The following is a 20325-nucleotide window of genomic DNA, read 5'->3' as shown; positions in this document are numbered from 1 at the left end:
GCTGACATGGAAAAGTGAGAGAAGAACGGAGCAGCAGAGGCAAAGTTAGGTACTAACCACAACTCCTGTTCCTCATGGTCCTGCACTGCTACTCAGGCAGGAGGAGGAGGTAGAGGAATCGTGAAATTGAGCATGGAATGAAGGTGTGCTGGGAAGGAGAGCAATTTTGTTTTTAGTTGGTAAGAAACTAAATTAATCTTCCCCAAGTCAAGTCTGTGTTGGTAAACAGTAAACAGTCTCCCTATCTTTATCTCAGGCCTTACGCTTTTTCAACTTCTTTTCTCCCACCAGTCTTCCTGAGAAGGAGAAGTAAGAGATCAGCTGGCTGAGCACCTGGCAGCCAGTCAATGTTAATTCACCACAAGACAAAACAACAGCAGTAACAGTAAGCCAAAACTAAGTTGTCTCTGCAATAGATGGTCAGTAATTTTGGAAGCAAATCTTTCAGCATGTTTTCCATTTTTTTCTTTACAGCTGTGTTTGCAGAGCCTAACTGCATTTATATAAACGACAGGGTTAATACTTCCAATAATGAGATACAAAATATATACTGACCTCAATCTAAGGTCACCCATCAATGTGAATTGTTGGTTGGATGGGGCCACGGGCAGCTGAGCTGGTGGGGGGCAGCCCTGCCCACGGCACAGGGTGGGACTGAGTGGGCTTTGCGGTCCCTTCCAGCCCCAGCCATTCTGTGGTTCTTTGATACTAGGTTCCACTGATTAGGAATAATTTTTTATAAACATTAATTACCATTTTAAAGAGGAACATTGGAACAATACTGTTACTTTATAAAACGTAATGAAATAGAAAAATAGTATGTTTTGATACATTAACTATGGGATCAGGATAATGTGTTCCATGCACTTCCAATATAAGAAGTGGATTGATCATCAGTTTTCCAATAAGTCTGTTATGTAATTAGTCATTGTACGTTACAGTTAGAGGTAAAAAAAGAGGTATGCCTCTTTTTTGAAGTAATAGAATTGCTGCCAGCACTACAGGTTGGTTGTGAGTCTGTTGTGTGTTTAAAAGAAACCAAAAAAAGTCCTAGCTCCTTAGACAACAACAATATTTAAGAAAGCGTTAGCTTAATGGCATGCATAGTTTATCTATTATAGAAACAGAGAAACCTCAGACATCTGAAAAGTCCTTTAAAGTCCACTTAGGTATAATTATTTCTGACACATTTTGTAATTAGACAGTGAAATCTATAGTAATTTCGTGTTTAAAGCATTTCTAATTACAAAGCATCTTCCCTTGCATAGGCAGTTGACTGTTCTGCTGCTACTCTTCATAAAATAATGCTTTCTAATGTTCTTTCCACTTCTCAGAAGTCAGGAAAGAATAGGAAAGAAAGCAATTTTATTTAAGTGTAAGAAGAACTACGGATTTATTATTGAACTAGACAAACTGAGATCTGCAAAAGTGTTCTCTACTTTTCTCCTGAAAATATAAAATGCAGAATGCATTGTTTTAATGACTCCTGTACCAAAGGACCTTAACTTATGTTCTGCCAGTTGCAGCTTTCAGACCTTCTTGCCTACATAAGGAGTTTGCCAGGAAAACTTGGAGCAGTTGTAGAATATTGTTCTAATCTGCACTTGACTGCCTGTGTGAACATGCTTTCCCAATAAAAGTCAGTATATTCCAGAACAACTCTTGCATTTTCTGAGATGGTTACTTGATAAGCCCATTTTGTCTGAAATCAGAAATTACTAAATAATTACTGCAAATAGCTAAGTATTCCAGTTTCCCTGTGGAGAAAACCATTTCATGTTTGGATAGGATAATCAAGCTGTCTTTACCTGCCATGATAAGCACAGTGTGCAAACCGCATCAAAGTAGAATTTCATTTAGATAAAATCATATATTCTCTGATAGAGTTTCACCTGTGTGGCCATGGAATTCAGTAAGCAGCTTTCTCAATACCTCCTATTCTTATCTGCTGCTGACATGGTACCATGTTTAGTTTTCACAAGAGTTGTGGTCAGTGAAAACAAAGCAGTTCTTGTCTCTAGCTGCATCAGCAGTGACTAAAGGCAGTAGCAGCCTAGTGGATAAAAGTCACTTCTGTTTCCATGATGCCTCAAAATTCCAAATTCTGATAGAGAACCTCTGCTTTTCACTTGGAAGCTCCCAACGCTTTTCAAACTGCTCTAGTTTTCCTTTACCAAAATCTTCCTCTACTCCTGATGCCATTATCTAGACATCACCAGTTTCAAGCACTCAATACTTTTTGCTATTTCACTGTGCCTTTCTCCTATTAACACGTGAAACTTGTTCTGCTGCTCTGTTAACACTATTCTTCTTGTGGCCTTTTATCAACTTTCCTAGATTCCCTTAGGCCACGTTCCAAGAAAAAGTACTGAGTGACTGAGGAAAAAGGGAGGAGCATGACATGCTTGTTTTTAAGCGTAAACGTATCTGTTGCGCTCTATCTGTAGATCATGTTAGGTCTATAGGCAGAAATTGCCAGCCTTCTTGTTTCTGTAGCAATTTCTGTATCTTCCATACTAATCAAGCTGCTGTCCTGAAATAAAAAGTTTTTGACTACTTAGAGCTGTTCTCTATTTCTGACAGATCCTATGGGTTACCTTGAAATATAACGTTCCTATTCAGTATGGAGATGTGGTGCTACCATGAAATGATTTTACATCATAGAGATGAATATCTGTGCAAATTTTCTGGGCACAGGCAACAGCCATGTCTCTGTATCCTTCCAGCAAAGCAATGGCATTCTATTGTGCTGCCAACATACACTGTACTCCCATATCCTCCTGTATTCTGGTACGCTGTTCAACAAACACTGTGAAATGGATTATTCATCGTGGGTGGGCAGTGGGTTGAGTCCAGGCCACGAGCCAAACTGACCTCTTGCATTCTTAGCATGCATGAGCTTTTAAATCATGATTTTGGTAATGCTGCTGTTAGGTTGCAGTCTGAGGCATGCACTCTCAGCCTTAATGCTGCAGAACGATTTTCTAAAAGAAAAACGATCCTTTCTCTGTGAGTAAATGCTGTCTTCCCCTTCTGGTTCCTGACCTCACAGTATTCTGCTCAGAAGGGAGCTCTTCAGCTGCTGTTGTGCTGTCAGTGTCAGATCGCATTCCTTCAGTGGCAGTACCCATCTGCCCTTGAGTGTTACAGATTGTCTTGTTAAAAATAAGCCAGGCATTGTCGAGCCGTAGTTCTGCCGTGCTCTTTGTTACCGGCTGATGGAGCTGGGAGGAACGGTGATCTTCTCCTTGCATTTGTAATCTGAGAGAATCATTTGTCAAGCAGTCCAGAAGTGGTATGCTGGTTTGGTTTGGACATGTGTGGCAGATGAATAGGATCAATGATAGCAGTGGAGGGTGGCAGCCAGGAGCCACTCACAACCAAGGAAAAGGGCAAGGAAGAAAACTGACTCACCTGTGAAACCCAGGACCTGGCTATCGCAGTTTATAATTGATTTTAGCTGCAAAATTACTGTTACAAAATAAGGGTTTCTCACACTGAGATGAATCACTTTTACTTAAAAGGTTATCCATTTCATCTCAAATATTTAGCAACTCCTAAATAACTGACAGTCTAGGCAGGACTCCAACCCCTTTTCTTAGTGGTCTATTGTTATTATTATTTTCTCAGAGGATAAAACTGTAAGTTATTCGGTTTAACAGAACCTACACCTATCCTTCCACCCCCCACACACTGCAGTACAGATCTCTGCTGTCAAGTGTTGCAAGGTGTTTTACTCAAGTGTCTTAAGGAGGCTGATGGAGTGGGATATGATTCCATGCAAGTGCTCTTCTGCTTTAATGATAGGGAAGAGACAAAGCCTAGGATAGATGCATTGGTTGTGCTTGGATCTGGCTGGCAGAATGCTAAAGGCAAAATGTATAATGCTAATGCTAAAGCTTAAAAAAAGTAATGAACTGGTGAAGCTTTTTAACTGCATAAAAATCTTCAGGGAAGTCAAAACTGCAGTCAGTTGGAATGAATTTGAGAATTATTTCATAATAGTCATTTGAATGAAACAACACCTGTTGAAATTTGTAATCCATAACTGTGTAACACAAGGTAAATCCACTCTGCGTGTGTCTCAAAATACATCTGGGAGGTACTGTGGGCAGTTCAATGAGAAAAATCAGCTCGAAGATCAGCAGCATTGAAGAAGGCAAATAGAATGCAGTGATTTATTATAAAGTGAAAACCAGAGCAGAAAGCATCAAACACCACTGCACAAATTAAAGGCCATGTTTTGAATTCTGTCACTCCTCATTTCACAGAAGCTACCATAGAGATAGTGCACGGAGAGAGGTGATAACCAAGGAGTTTCACAGGGGTGATGTGCCCTTCATAGGGAAATTAATTAGACTAATACTGATCATAGGGAAAGAAAGAACAACAAAAAAGTTATACTAAAACTTTCACCTTACACAAAGCTGTGATAGTCATTAGGAAATTAATTCCTGCTTCTCAGAACAGAAGAATTGCGGGGCATCAAATTAAAACACCAGCTTTCTAACAGGGAGAACTTCTTCACAGGTCAGCATGCAGTTGTAGGTAAAGCCCACAAGGAGACTTTGGAGGCTGAAAGCGTAGCTGGCCTAAAAATGGAAACGCATAATGTAAGGCATGCTTCAAAAGGATTACTGAATGTAAGTGACTGGATCCAGCCTTTGGTTCAATAAACCCTTAACCACTGACTGACAAAGTAGAAAGGCTTTTTGGGAGAAGCATTATCATATTCTTTCTGTAGTACCTGTCACTGACTACTGTCATGGCTGCCTTCTTGTTATCTAGATAAGCTGCTGTCACTGTACTCATGGTGAGAACGTGTTTTTACACTTGATAATCCTTAGCTTAATGACTAAACTACATAGTCAAGCCTGCACTATCTGATTCATCATCCTCTTATAGCTATACACTCAATAACAAATTACAGAGAACACATTGCAGCTAAAATTTGTCTTCATTCTGTTCTTCAAACAGTTCCCCAAAATCTCTGATGTATGGGGTTGAATGTAGAAACATTTCTGACTTCATTTTTTATTGCCATACTTTTTTGGCTGTAGCTGTAGGAAAGCATTAATCTAGATATTTTCCTGACTTGTTGAACGCAGAGTGTAGCCTATTCTCTGGATCTATTTGTTTATGTAGCTAAGAGACCTATTACAGTGGAAATTAAAAACACAGCCACACCAAACACACATTCTGCCTGACATAACAGGCAGGTACATGCCTTTCTCTCCTACAGCTGCTACAGCTGTTGCATAAAAATCACTACAACTGACCCTGAGAAAAGTCATGGGTGAGTTGCTGTTAGCACTGAGGCTACACACAGGCAGAAACAAAAGGCTGAAAGAAAATATTCATTTACAAAGGACAAAAAATGTGTTACAGATGAAAAGACAATAAGGCTCCCAGTGCAGGAAAACGCAAAGGCGACTAACTCAGCCACTTTAATATTCATGGCTGGACTTTCAGGTTTTTTTCATTTGGCTTGTCAGACTGAGAAAAGCGTGTGAAAAGGCAGCTAGAAACACTTCTCTGACAGATGGTGGAATTCCTTTTGTGCTCCTTCAAGCACTTAGAGACATTTCTTCCATAAACATATTCAACCTTGTCCTGATGCAGCAACCTTTGCTTTAACATTGCTAGATTCAGACCACGTGCTGAGGGCACAAAAAAACTGGTACCTCCACTGGCAACTACAGTTATTAAGCACACTGGAGAGCAGCATTAAAACAAAGCCCAAAGTGCTATGTTTGAGCATCGGTGGCAATCAGTGACGCTACAGCTTGCACAGCAATCAGCTTAATCTAGGAACAAAACAGCAAACTGTTTGAGGGTTATATGAAATACAGTGGCTTCTCCAGGCAAAATAGAAATAACAAAAACTCCAAAATACCTATTATAAGTGTGTATGCTGACTTTAGCCTTATTTGACTGCGTGCTTCCGTGTGTATTGTTGTTTCCCTTCCCGTTTTGAAAGATCACACTGTCTAGTTCCAGGGCTGTTTCTGCATTCTTCTGCAGCTGCTCTATCTCTGGGACTCATGTGCCTCTGTCAGATTTTGTCACAATATGCTGGCAGATTGAAAAGGTGGTCATGGAGATACATGGACACACTTGCAACAGAGCGTGACTTCCCATTTTTTGTTTCCTCAGGAAGCTAGGCAAAAAAAAAAAAAAAAAAAGAAAAGAAAAAAAGGAGGCAAACCATTTTAAGATACACATACATTTAACTTACATGAAAACTGAAGAGAAACTACACTCACCCTGGGACTTTCCTGTTCTAGGTGACCATGAGATAAGTAGCATTTACCAGCCTACCAAAAGCTGTCAGAATGGAACTGCTCTTTGCATTTTGTTTATTGTTGTGGTCATTAATGTACTTATTAACAAGATTTATAATGCCTTATAATCCTTGTTGATATCCTTACATATCAAAATACAGCACACGATCATTCTGAAAAAAGGAAACAGTAACTAACATGTTAACTGTTCTGCTACAACAAGAATTTTACTCTAGCTTCTCAAAACTCCTCCAGTAAATAAAATTAGCCCTAGCAACAACCCTCATACAAACATGAACATGTTTCCTGAAAAGCAGGAAGCAGCCTAACAATCATATCATATGACCAGCTAAATACAGAAGAACTTTGCTGTTTTTTTTCTTTTTTTTCTCAGGACATTAAAATGCATTTCCTTGTGACCTGGTAGGAGATGACTACTGCCTGGTTTGCTCTTGCTGGAAAATCCTTCTTCTCTGTAACACAGGTGATTTACATATTTTATCCTTCTTGTGATATTGGGATCATATAATTTATTGACTCGGTTAGGCTCCCTTAAGGTCAGCAAGTCCAGCCATTAACATAACACTATCAAGTCCACCATTAAACCATGCCCCTAGGTGCCACATCCACATTAATTGTCTTGCAGGTCTCCATCTCTATTACAGTGCGTTCCTATGTTCCTCTCTTTATAGAATGAATCCCATTGACTCAGTCAGATGAAGCACATAGAGAGACATCTTTAAAGATGTTTAGGTGCCTTAAACTTCTGAGAAGCGTTTACTCGGATTTTAAAATGCATCTATAAGTACAGCAGTTAAGTTCACAGGTAAGATTTTGAAACACTTAAGTACCTATGGAGATGTCATAGGACAAAGACTATGGAGACTTACAGAGAATGTGTAGGCTTTTGTGGATTCTCATTGCAATGGCACATCCAACTTCTAAGTCAGCTGAACTACTAAGCAAACACAAGCGTGGATGAAAAGGATTCAAAGGCACATTTACATTCAATGACCAACAAACGGGTGTTGCTTCTCAGATTACTAGCAAGAAAACACAGGGTAGCTGCAGGTTGATTCAGGTCTGGCTGTCTATTTAAATAGTTTTAAAATGCGTAAAAGTGAGATGCAAATTCTTTGGGTAAAGTGTTGCTCAACTTCATCACGCAGACAGTTCTGCAGCCTGGCACTTATTTCAGTTGATTGCTTTGTATGTGTGGGAAACTGGCTTAAGTTTCGGCCTCTGAACAATATTTGACCAACTGCTGCTCTCAGACAGCAGAGGAACATTCTGAAAAAGACAGGCACTGGATGGTACTTACAGCTTTTCAGGAGGTACATGGACTGAAGGCTCTACTACAATATTCTCATTTCTTCTTATACCCCTTTACTGGCCTATATATTTTCACTTTCTGCCTACTATTTTTAATTCTAAAAATATCATTTGATTCTAAAGGCTGCACTTGGGTTATGTGATTGAAGACTTATCTCTCTGAACACCGAGGAGAACAGAGCTACAACAGGAAGTGGGGAAACTCCAGTAACGTACCCAGGGAAAAGGAGACTCTGCCCAACGCCTCCCAGAAAGTGACCTGTCCGTGGATGGTGTGACATTCATCATCAGTCAGTGGGAGAGGCTCACTGAACTGTGTGACTTACTGCCTAGAGGGGTATGGGACTCACAGGATGAGAGCACCTTTGGGATTGCACATGACTTACTGGAGTATGTGTGGAGAAGGAAATCAAAGACAGGGAATGAGGGAGATAAAGGTGGTTTTGTGAGTCAGAAGTATGGAAAAATAAAAAGATAAGGGGTTAAAATGGTCTGGCTGGTTGTGAACAGGTTGCTGGTCAGCACTCTTGCCAGGCTTTGCCTTGCGCTTGATTCCTCTCAGTCTTATTAAGTCCTACATTGATTATTTTTTCTGGATAAGGAGACCCTCGATTCTGTGTATGTGTCTGTATGGTGGTCCAAGCAATTAGACATAGGGCCACAAGGCACAGAGACCTTTGTTTCTGTGTGGAAGACACAAGTCTTCCACAGCTGTATTTTCATAACTGATTTCTGGGCCTGATTAACAGAAGTATCACTCTATCCTTGATTGAGATTAGTAACAAGCAAAGCCCAGCTGACAAACTTAGTGGAATAGGTAGAAAGAGAAAATCTAGAGATGGAATTTTTAAAAATGGCATCCCAGAAGAAATAATTCTAACAAAGCACAGTGCTCTGATGGCAAGTGTGAATCACATAATAGTATATGACAACATCTGCAAAGAGTGTGGAAAAACAGACCTCCAAGATACATTCAAGGACATATAGATTCAAGCGAAGCTCGAGATGACCTCAGTAGTCAGGCTGCTGAGCAAATGACTTGCTTGTGGATGTCTTCCAAAATTGCAGATCACAGACAGAAGGACATTTATTTGAGTCCTTCTGCAGAGAAAAAGGCACATAGTATCCAGTCCTGTGGTGCTGACTGCTTGCAAAGCAAATGCACTGATCCTCCATCTGCTTCACTGATGGCAGAAAGCATGGTGTGCAGGAGCTGCTCAGAGGTCATTTGCAAAAAGCTTCTGAAAAAAAGTTACAAAAAGGCAAGGTTACTTCCCAGAGTCCTTGGTCTAGCTATCAACCATATCACAGCACTGTACAGGCAGGTAGGAAGGAAGAGACCTCCCATCTTTGGTACAGATTTTGGGCTATTTGGGGGTCGCATATTGATTTGTAGGGTTCATCTTAACTGTGTTCAGACTGGAAAGATCATCCAAGTTCCACGTGGGCTACCTTTAATCTCACATCTTTCTATAATCTAAGAAACTCAGCTGGACAGTGAAGTTCTGCAGCTCTGCCCTCAAGGGTTGTACACCCAAGGCTTTCACAGCAGAAGGGGTGCATTCAGACTGTAAAGATGTGCTCAGACAGATGAATGCCTTCTACAAGGGCTATGCAGGGAGCTGCACTGCACTGAGGAGTCGCAGTGGCATTGAAGTAAGGAGTAAAGCTGGACAGCTTTTCTCTACTCAGGAAACTATCAGGAAGCAGCTATCTAAGGGGCTGTTAAAGGAGATACTGCAGCTCTGGGGACTTGTTTGCTGTCTGGAGGGGACTGAAAGTCTTCCTTTTCATTAGAAATCAAGCTATTCAAACTATGCATATTCCAGGGCATGGTCTGTAATGTGACAACACAAACTTTCTGGACTGTTGTTCCATAATGATCCTTTGTCTTCCAAGTGACAAACTTTCAGGCAGCAGCTTGCTAGCAAACCCACCTTGGAGAACAGAGGTGCAAAGATGGCTGTTGGCATGGTGAGAAGGCCCACACATTGCTTGGCATGCCCTCGCTGCAGTGAAGGCTGCAGCCACCTGGGATTGGACAGCAGACCAAAGTGACTGAAGAACATCAGAAGACTGATTGCCACCCGTGTACAGAAAGAGCAGGAGTTGCACGATAGGCAAAGATGTCATGCCTGCTTTCAGGAAACGCGCTGTAAGAAGCAAAGTGTGGATCAGAGCCACCTCGGGGGCAGCAGAACCAGCGGTCAGTCAGATGCTCAGGCTCTGAGCAACATGGTGCAGCTGTAGGTGTCCCTGTTCATCGCAGAGCAGTTGGACTAGGTGAAATATAGGGGTCCCCTCCGATCCAAGCAGTTCTATGACTCCGTGCGGTGTGAATGAAGCAAGCAGGGTGAGGACGCACAACCCAACTCCGGCTCCCACAACGGGGCTGCCGCTCGTGTCGGCCGGGAGCACCGCTCAGCCACCCACCCCCGCTCCCCGGAGGCAACGGAACGCGCCCCCATCGCTCGAGGGCCGGGTGGGGCGGTCCCGGGAGGGGGCGGCCGTTGGCGCTGGCGGCGGGGAAAGGGGAGGGAGGGGGTTGGGGGGGGTGCGCCGCCTCAGAGCCCATAAAGCGCCGCCCGCGCGGGGCAGAGCCGGGTTGCGCGGAGGGACAGCGGGCGGGACGGGGCGTGCGGTGCGGGACAGCGCCATGAGGGAGATCGTGCACATCCAGGCGGGCCAGTGCGGCAACCAGATCGGGACCAAGGTGAGCCGAGGGGAGCCCTCCCGCCGCTCCGGGCGGCTGCGGGCGGACAGGGAAGTTCAGCAGCCGTCCGAAAAAGGCGTCGGGGAGCGTTGAAACCGACGGGATTTCTCACGGCTATTCGCAAAGCGGGCGGGCCAGGGCTGGGCGGCGGGCGTGGGGCGACTGGGAGCCGAGCGGCCCCTCGCAGCTGTGCCGCCCCGGGCGCTGTCGGGCAGCGCCGCAGGGAGGGGCCGGGAGCGACTGGAATCTGGCAGCTGCCCCGGGCCGGGCCGCGCTGCGTGGCCGTTGGGGAGCTGGGCAGGGACACGGATCTCGGCGGGGGAGTTCCCAACACTCTTCTTCTTTTTTTTCTTTCCCTGCCCTAGTTTTGGGAAGTGATAAGTGATGAGCATGGCATTGACCCAGCCGGAGGCTATGTCGGTGACTCAGCGCTGCAGCTGGAAAGGATCAATGTCTACTATAACGAATCATCTTGTAAGTGTGGGGCGGGGAGGGTGCTGGGCGACGGGCTCCGTGAGGACGGAGCCAGGAATGTGGGAGAGAGCGGTTCTGTAAGCTGCAAGCGCTTCTGGCCGCCCTCCTCCCGCCATCAGCTGGCGTTCCGCTCTCCAGGCGGAGAGGAGGGAGTGTCTCACGGGGCACAGCCTGCGTGGAAGTTTGTTAATCGCTGTTCGCTCTTGTAACGCGTGATTAATGCATCAGCTGTCTCTTGTCCGTCGCCTCGCGTTGAACTGCTGATTTTGTGAGCCCGTATCTGTAGTATGCAGGTTTTGTTCTGTGGGTTGAAAGAGTCGGGGTGTGGGTAATGGTGATTCATTAATAAGGTGCTAAAGGCACCGAAGTCCTTTGAGTCAGACTGGTGTTGGAAGGTATTGCTATGTAAAATAGGGTCAGTGAGTTCTTTGGTCGTTGAGAAGAACTTGTTTTGTCTTCTGTCCAGCTTAGCTTAATGTATTTGTGTTCAAGAAGCATTTAAATGTTGTATTGAGGGATATGGTTTAGTGGGAAATACTGGTTATAGGTGGATGGTTGGACTGGATGATCCTAGCAGTCGTTTCCAACCTTGGTGATTCTAGGATTCTATGGTATTATTTACCTTAGTTTCCTTGAGCAGTTTCAACCACATACAGATTCTCGTGCTTTGTGGTAGATGTGCTTATCAGTTGTTTGCCACCTGCACCAAATAGCTCTCTCATTAATGGTGAGTCCTTCAAGTGTGAAAAGTTATGTGTTTTAGCATCCTTATGGTCTGAGTTTTTTGTGAAGCTAGGAGTTGGACCCGCAATCCTTATGGGTCCAATGTAACTTATATGGTATTATATGATTTGGGCATTAACCCTCCACTCACCCCTTACACACAGTGAAAATTGTTTACTTTATTATTCAACTTTTTTTTTTGTAGTCAAACTTCCCTTCTTTATGTCTAATCCTCAAAATGCTTACAAAATTGTAATGTTCCACTGACATCCAGTTATCAAGTCCGTTGTTCGATGGGAATTGTTTTGTGCATATCATGCTTGGATTCATCTTCTGCTATGATTTCCTCTATAGGAAATATTTATCTATGTACAATCTGCATTAGACTGATAGTAAGCAATGTAACTGTGTGTTAAACACTGTAACTCTTTCACTATTTTCCAGAACATTAAGGACATGCTTATTTTTCATTGTAGCCCAGAAGTTCGTGCCAAGAGCAGTCTTGGTGGACTTGGAGCCGGGCACCATGGATAGTGTGCGATCTGGTCCTTTCGGTCAGCTCTTTCGGCCTGATAATTTCATCTTTGGTATGTGGATGCTTCTTACAAAGGAAGAAAAAAGAAGTGAATGGTTAAAAAACATTTAAACTATATTGCCTCCTCCTTGTTTCAAAATATTATTAATACTCAAAACCTTTATTAGCTTAACAATCAATTTTCGGTTATCTGTAAGTCAGCCAAAAGATACCATTAACTGAACAAATCATTCTTCTGTTAATTGTTTCTTCAATTAGCAAACTACTGAAAGCTTCCTATGATAATCATCAGATAGTGTACGTCTACTTTCAATATATTTGAATGCTAATGAAATCCTGAGACCAATTATTTACAACAAAATGCATGGAAATTCTGCAGGAAATGGAAAGCAGAGGGGGAAAAAGCTCAACCACAAACCAACCAAACTATTTTTTATTCGAAATCGCATTAAATGCATGAGTATGAAGTTGTTTAACGGCTATGTAATTTAACTCTTTCAATGGAGCCTTACAGTATAGCATACTTAACACTAAAGGGAGGCCAATAGAAACCACTCATAGAGCCAGTTACTGGGTTATTTTCCAACACAAAGAGGAACAATCTGACAGCATGGAGGAGCTTCAGGTTTTGCAGTGTTCTTGGAAAGGGTTGTTCTGGCTTTTACCATTTACTTTGCACTTCTGTAGTGCTTCCCATGTAAGCTTAAAAGTGACTGTTGCCATGATTGAATTTCATAGTATCCTTAAGAAGTACAGGAGTGCTGTTGGTCCTTTAGTACTAAAGGAGAGGTGGTGTGTGAAAGTCAAGAGAACCACTCAAACAGGAAGCCTGAATGAGAGCTACCACGAGGGCTCCGGTGGCCTTCTGGTTTCCATGTCTGCGCTAGCTGCTCTTCCTCCTGCCAAAGCAAGCTTAGGTTTCAGCTTATTTTGGTATATTGTGTTAATATAATTAAGAAGGAATGGTGCCAGGGAAGGACAGAGAAAAGATAAACATTGTTTGGGTGGTATGAAGTAAACATAGCTCAACCTCCCTCTGGTGAGATAGGGAATAAGAAGCCATAGATTCATATTAAGCCTTTAACTGACTTCTTTAACAGAGTTCAACTGAAGTTTTATTGCTAATTTTCTCCCATATGATCTGTAGCAATGATGTTAAGGATTACATTCAAAAGCATTTTAAGTTACAATATGTACAAGTTAGCCTGGTGTGAAAAGTCATAGGCAGCCTTATGAGGCAAGTTTCTATATTCACGTTTTTACTTTTACTCCCTTTCTCCTGTGTGTACCGCAGCAGCCCCACAGGAGTGAATTCACACAACTTTTGGAAATACCTGTGTTGGAACTTTACAGTTTGGCATATCACCAGTAAAACCAGAGCAAAATCAATTTAGTGTCTTTAACAATAGTTCAGTTCACTGCACTCCCTTTCTGACAAGCTAACAATGAACCATCAGCATGTGATGAACTGGTATCTGATGGAGGGCCCTGCCAGCATCAGGCACCGTCCTCCCAACCTGCTGAATAGTGCAGAATGGCTGCCTGAGTGCTGAAGTAATGATCTTCTGTATTAAAAGCCAACAAAGCACTTTGTTTTCTCTTTTAAAAATCCAGCCTGGACCCACAAAGGACTTTGTGGCAGAGGCTGGCAGTTCCATACTTGCTGTATGCCAGGCTGTTAGGGCTCATTCTGATGGAGATGTTTGCAGTCTCTGCGTGCATATATGTGTATGTGTGCATACCTGTAACAAGTAGATGTGCACCATCAATGAGAATTTCATTCAGCTATATTAAGCAGCTGATCACACACACCAGATATAGGGGTTTTTAGCTCAGGCTAGCGGGAGACTAGCAGACATAATCCTTGTAGTTTAATGCTGCAGGATGCTGATGTGAAGGGTGAAGAAGCACAGATGGAATGAACTTGCTGTAGGAGAGCAGCGGGTCTTTTGGCTCCCTAATGGCGTACAGTTGTCCACCAGTGTCTGTTATGAACTGTCTGATGTAACTGTTTTTATTGACCATTTTTCATTAGTACACTCCTGCATTTCTCATTCCATTTTTGCCTACATCCTTGCTAGCTCTTCTTGGATAGGTATCTCTCCAGTTTGTTGTCTGAACTGATGGTGATAAACACAAATGGCTGTTAGCCAGTCAAAGGAGTGTCTTTCCCTCTCTAAATCACGTTGTATGTTCTGCACCAAGGCCTTCACAATAGTTTTCTCAGCATTAGTATGCAAGCTACCAGTGTCTCTTCCTACGTTTGTCTTTTATTTCAAGCATGAAAGTAAAAGAATAGTAGAGAGAGAAAAGGAGAGGAGTAAGTTTTCAGAAAATAGCTGCTATTTTTTCATCTGTTAGACAAATGGCTTCCGTGCACATGCAGCTCAAGCTTACACATGAGCACTGGAGAAACAAACAGTGGTAGGAAGACCTGGAGGTACCAGCATTAGTTCTGGGATTACTTCTTGTAGACTTCCATTAGATTTCAGTAAGTGAACAGTGAGAAGAGGCGGAAGCTGGAGGCTGGCTGCATGGATAACAGAGCTTGTGGGACAGAGCAAAGATCTGCCAAACCTACAGTTTTTAGTATGGTGTGTGATATTCAAGAGTTTTGGTAGGTACCTGCTAATTGGGGGGCATCCTCTGGGGTTTCACAGAGAACATAGGAGACCCCAGGTGGGTGCTGCCTAGTAGATGAGTGCAGAGTTAACACATGAGCAACTGATAGTCATGGGCAGAAGGGAAACAGTGGTGTTGTAGGCAACCACTGTTGCAGTTAAACTGCAGTTTAGATAGAGACAAAGGCTGTGTGAATGCAATAAATCAAATGTGAACAGTGATAGAATGGGCTTCTGGGAGATCCTGTGGTGTGAATTAGCCCTGAGGGAGGACTGATCCACTTCTGTCTTACATGTTGTATTTCCTAATTTATTTTGCAGACTAAGCCAATGCAAATCTTTTCCCGTGAACACAGAGTTTCCACATTTTTGAGAATAATTGCTTTTTTTTTCTTTCCTAATTCTTTGCTCCTATTTTGTGTTCTCTCCTGTTCTCTCACTGCCCAGTGATGAAGGGCAACACAGGGGATGTTCTGCAGAACATATTCTAAAAACTCAGATTTTGGTTTTCAGATCCTTCTGCATCTGAAGTAGCATTGGCTTGTGCAGATATCTGGTAGGGGATCAGCTCAAGCCCACTGCAGGTGGTTGCAAGCATATTTAATTCTGGAAGGATATTACTTTGTGCTTTGTCCAGCTGGACAGGAAGTGCTGACCTTCCTAGATTCAAAGAGAGAAAAACAAAGCAGCATATAGAACAATTAACCAGATAAATGTTGAGGAAATCAAGCATTTTTTTGCAGTGAAAATAAAGTGTCTCATATTTGAACAATACCCTAGCTAGCAGTTTTCCCAGAACTGTATGTTTGGCACCAGCACAGAACATTGGGAATTGAATTGGGGCATGGTAGTAGGAAGGAAGGGAGGACTTGGAAGAACCATGCAGAAGTGGATATATGTGATTGTGAAATTACTGCTCCTTCCAATGACTACTTCCAAGAGTACTACTGACTGAATTTGGTAGCGTGACATACGTATGTAGTGTAGCCACTGAGGAATATGAGTATTAAAGGCTGGTCCCTTATTTAATCTGTATGTAATAATAAAATAGTGGTGTAGCAGGGAATCCAGATTATCCATCCTGAGTGGTACATAAGAGGCAAATGGAAGCTGGGGGAGAAAATGAGGGCTTGTGAAATGTACATTTTTCGATTTGGCAAGTTGCTTTGCAGATCTCAAAAAGTAGTAAGTTTCTAGGGAAACCAGTAGATGTTAAATAGCACTTGGTAACCCCTGAATTTTTGGAATATCTTTCGTGGAGCTTCTGTTGATCAGTGTTCTCATTCAGGCTAGATAACCATTGATTGAAAAAGTTACAGTTTTTGATATAGTAAGTTAAAAAGGACTTATTTCAGAAGCTTAGCCTCATCCTTGAATGACAACTGTACCTCCTGTCTGAAAGGAGCAAATGTGAGAGCAGTCCAAGAACCCTTCATTTAGAAATGTGCATCTGTGATTTAGCTTTTTATTCATCGTGATCCCTATAAACAGAAAGCATTTAAATATAAACAGTCTCTGTATGTTTATGGAATAAGCAGGGCTGGGAGTGTGAGAGCTTTCAAAACAAGGAACCAGTGCCACCCTTGCATTTATGGAAAGTTAAATTCCAAAAAAGAAAATGTCACCCAAAGGCATAAATGAACACTATAGACGATTTGAGGCAAAAGGAGTCTGTATAAAAAGCTTAGGTTGATAGTAGTAGAGAGATTTGTAGGCAAAACTGAAGAGCAGTGTTATCTACCTGACAAATGATTAGCAGCTCATTTTTACAGGTGTGATGTACTCCATGAGGTGCCCAAATGCTACTGGTAACTTTGTATATTTTCTTCTCCAATTGTGTATTTTTTTTTTAGGACAAACTGGTGCAGGAAACAACTGGGCCAAAGGACACTATACTGAAGGGGCAGAGCTGGTTGATTCTGTACTTGACGTAGTGAGAAAAGAGTGCGAACACTGCGACTGCTTGCAAGGATTTCAGCTCACTCATTCCCTGGGAGGAGGGACAGGGTCTGGCATGGGAACCCTGCTCATCAGCAAAATACGAGAGGAATATCCTGACAGGATAATGAATACCTTTAGTGTCATGCCCTCTCCAAAGGTTTCTGATACAGTGGTGGAGCCTTACAATGCCACGCTCTCGGTCCACCAGCTGGTTGAAAATACAGATGAAACCTACTGCATTGACAATGAAGCTTTGTATGACATTTGCTTCCGCACCCTGAAGCTCACCACTCCAACATACGGTGATTTAAACCACTTGGTTTCTGCTACCATGAGTGGGGTAACTACATCCCTGCGTTTTCCTGGCCAACTCAATGCTGATCTCCGGAAGCTGGCAGTGAATATGGTCCCATTCCCACGCCTTCACTTTTTCATGCCAGGCTTTGCTCCTTTGACAGCCCGAGGCAGCCAGCAGTACCGAGCACTCACTGTTCCAGAGCTCACCCAGCAGATGTTCGATGCCAAAAACATGATGGCAGCCTGTGACCCGAGGCATGGGAGATATCTGACAGTGGCTACTGTCTTCCGTGGCCCCATGTCAATGAAGGAGGTTGACGAGCAGATGTTGGCCATCCAGAACAAGAACAGCAGTTACTTTGTGGAGTGGATCCCAAACAATGTTAAGGTGGCAGTGTGTGACATACCGCCTCGTGGCCTCAAGATGGCTTCCACATTCATTGGCAACAGTACAGCCATTCAAGAGCTCTTCAAAAGGATATCTGAGCAATTTTCAGCCATGTTCAGGAGAAAGGCCTTCCTCCACTGGTTCACAGGAGAAGGAATGGATGAAATGGAATTTACGGAAGCAGAAAGCAACATGAATGATCTGGTGTCAGAGTATCAGCAATACCAGGAAGCTACAGCAAATGATGGAGAAGAAACATTTGAAGATGAGGAAGAAGAGATCAATGAATAAAGAAATTAGGTATGCTATTTTCCAGGCCAAATTCTCACATCTGGATTTCTAATAATTAGGCTTATAAATCTGTATTTAGGCTTCAAAATGAGTTGGGGAGGAGAGAAAAGGGAGCGCAACTCAGATATTAGAGCTGCTCTTCAGAGTCCATTGAGGTCACTGGGAACTGAGGACGTTCTGCATTTCTGAAAATCAGGCTATTTCTATTCATGAGACAAATGTAAGGCATTCATGTAAGACTTTAGTCTAAGAGTCTGAACACAGAAATTGGTAGGTTGGGATCTTTTATTCCAAACCAACTTCGTCTTCCATATTTTACAAAAAAAAGAAGTAATGCAGGCATGAAAATCTACAAAACAGAACTGCACTATTTTCATCCAATTATGAGTAAGAAAATCTTGTGGGTTTGAAGTATTCATTCTGTACTGAGTATACAATACTGAACTGCCAGGAAAAAAAATTTATTGATTAAAAAAAAAAAAACAAAAAGTTATTAACTGTTCTGTACAGTAACTATTAAAGATGACGTTTGATTCAAATTCTCTGAGAACAAAATAAAAAAGACTAGTATCATCTCAAGTAAAAGTGTTCTGGGCAGTCAATGCTGTATAAATATCCAGTGAGCTGCAGGCCAAGGGCTGAATTTATGCTATGTGACTTTTTCACTTGTTGCTGAGTAATGGTGGGTTATGTGTGTGAAATATGTCCACCTGTGGTATGTTCTTTAAGGACTCTCTGAAAGCACAATATCATGCAGTCAGTCCCCTGGCTTTCTGGCCAGCACCAGGTAATGGTGATTCTGGTTCCTGTCTCCACTCCACCTTGCCTATATACCTGAAATTCATGTTCTCCACAGCATGGTGGGAAAGGAGACTACGTGTTGATGTATCTTTCTACCCCCAGTTTGAAGTTCACACCTATGGGTGCTATGGATGTTTTAAAATCACTGGGCAGACTGAGATTAAAGTAAAGTACAACTATTTATCCATGGTAACCAAAACAGCTGGCAAAATGAAAGATGAACGTCAATTTATCTGCTTACATGACAGCTGGAACAGAAAGGTCTCTGTCTTGCACAACTGACTTGCTGCCTTGACAAAATGACTGTTGGGTGTTCACTCTTTGTGCATACTTTGTGCTCCTGGCCATATCAATTAAACAGCCCTTCTCCATTAGAGAGCCTTCACTGGAGAACATTGCCTACATGGAGTGTCCTATTTAGGTCAGTTTCTAGGCAACAAAACAAGCAAACAAAGGAAAAACCTTCTGGAAATCCAAACTTAATATGTTTCTGTCTCTGCTCTTTTTCGTCTTGCTTTCTGAAGCACTTTCTAAGCAGCAACCTTGCTCAGTACTTAAAAAACAATGCTTCACAAATATATTTTCCAAAGATCCCTTGTTCCTGAAAATATTTATAGTTTGGGATTCAGGGAATGAGATGATTGCATTTTACATATAGCTGCAAACCACGCACACTGAAGCTGTCAATTTTGTTCTACATGGAACTGAAAGTTCAAGTACAAGTAAAAGCACTGGCACAGCTGCTTCTGGAAGGAGGAGCAGCCATCTTTTACCATCTTTTAAATTCAGGGACTTTATTTCACTGTAATACAGAATTAACGAGTAGCTCCCAGCCATGAATTCTGATATTATTAATTAAAATGTTTACAACATAAAATGCCAGGAATCTTAAGTAACTGAGCATTCTCTTGTGAACCAGCTTCTTTGCTTTTCATACATTGACTCAAAATCCAGAATACAGATTCTGAACCCATAAAATCCACAGCTGACAGTGTTCTCTGATTCTATTTTGACTCAATCATTCTTTCACGAGTTTAATTCCAACTGTTGGGTGTGAAGTTAGGAGAGACAACTGAATGTCCCCTTTAGAGCAAAAGGAAACATCTTCCATGTAATTTTAGAAGAAAGCAAACAGCCCAAGGAGCCTACAGTAAGAACATCACCAGCTTGCATGAAAGCAGTAAGAGCCATTGAAGTGGGAATGCTTCTTTTTCATTTAAGTAATTTTCTAATCTTCCTTTTATGACACAAAACCAAAAATCTTTAGCAACAAGTTTGTTGACATTTCTTTCAGTTGCCTTTCTTTTTGAATAATTACTTTCTGCTCCTAAAGACTTCTCTCTTTTTTTTGAAATTTACCTATCAAGTCCTGCCTTTGTCTTTTTCACATTCCTTTTTTAGTTTTTCAGTTTCCCTCCATGTTTTTTAACTCGGTCACCCTTTCCTTTTCTTCCTGCGGCTGGTCTGCTTTCATTTTTTCCTTTTTACTGCTATGCACCTGGTCATAGAAAGATACACAGCTGCTCGATGCCAGATCAAGCCAGACCCGAGTGTTTCTTAGTACCACCCATACACAAATACCTCTGCCAACATTTGAATAAGGGGAGGCACAAATAAAGACGACAACCTACACCATCAATACCACTTATAAACAGAGTGCGCAGGCGTGCTTCCAGGCCAGAAACAAGCACCTAACCTGGAGGGAGCAGGTCCTTTGCAAAGATGCTTTGGTCAAAGCCAGCAAGGCATTCAGGCAGTTTCTACCACTGTCTCTGTATGAACTACTTTGACCTCTTTAGGCTCTCAATTTCACTAGTTTGAAATCACTTCTCTCGCTAGGAAAAGGTGGTCACCTCCTGGGAACAAAGTCAAGGCTGGAAGAGGGCCAGACCTGCTCCTCTTCCCAGCAGTAGGACAAACAGAGA

The 20325-nt window shown here is 42.4% G+C and overlaps 1 protein-coding gene and 1 long non-coding RNA gene across 3 annotated transcripts; both read left to right on the top strand.

Annotated features, from left to right (window-relative positions):
* The first annotated feature begins 6272 nt into the window (after positions 1–6272).
* On the top strand, positions 6273–8107 carry LOC128091403 (uncharacterized). Its single transcript, XR_008211391.1, has 2 exons — positions 6273–6768; positions 7740–8107. It is a non-coding gene; the product is annotated as an uncharacterized LOC128091403 (long non-coding RNA).
* Positions 8108–10195: 2088 nt separating this feature from the next.
* TUBB6 (tubulin beta 6 class V) lies at positions 10196–19384 on the top strand. Of its 2 annotated transcripts, XM_052703715.1 has the most exons (4): positions 10196–10329; positions 10695–10803; positions 12003–12113; positions 16536–19384. In XM_052703715.1, exons 1-4 carry the CDS (start codon positions 10273–10275, stop codon positions 17597–17599), a joined length of 1341 nt encoding a protein of 446 aa, XP_052559675.1. In that variant the 5' UTR covers positions 10196–10272; the 3' UTR covers positions 17600–19384. The 2 variants fall into 2 exon arrangements, with proteins under 2 accessions (XP_052559675.1, XP_052559676.1); XM_052703716.1 differs by lacking the exons at positions 10196–10329; positions 12003–12113.
* The last annotated feature ends 941 nt before the right edge of the window (positions 19385–20325 follow it).

This window comes from Tympanuchus pallidicinctus, unplaced genomic scaffold (assembly GCF_026119805.1).
Source record: "Tympanuchus pallidicinctus isolate F22 unplaced genomic scaffold, pur_lepc_1.0 scaffold5, whole genome shotgun sequence".
Classification (NCBI taxonomy): domain Eukaryota; kingdom Metazoa; phylum Chordata; class Aves; order Galliformes; family Phasianidae; genus Tympanuchus; species Tympanuchus pallidicinctus.
The sequence above is the reverse complement of the archived record's forward strand: the minus strand, read 5'-3'. Positions and strand labels throughout refer to the sequence as shown.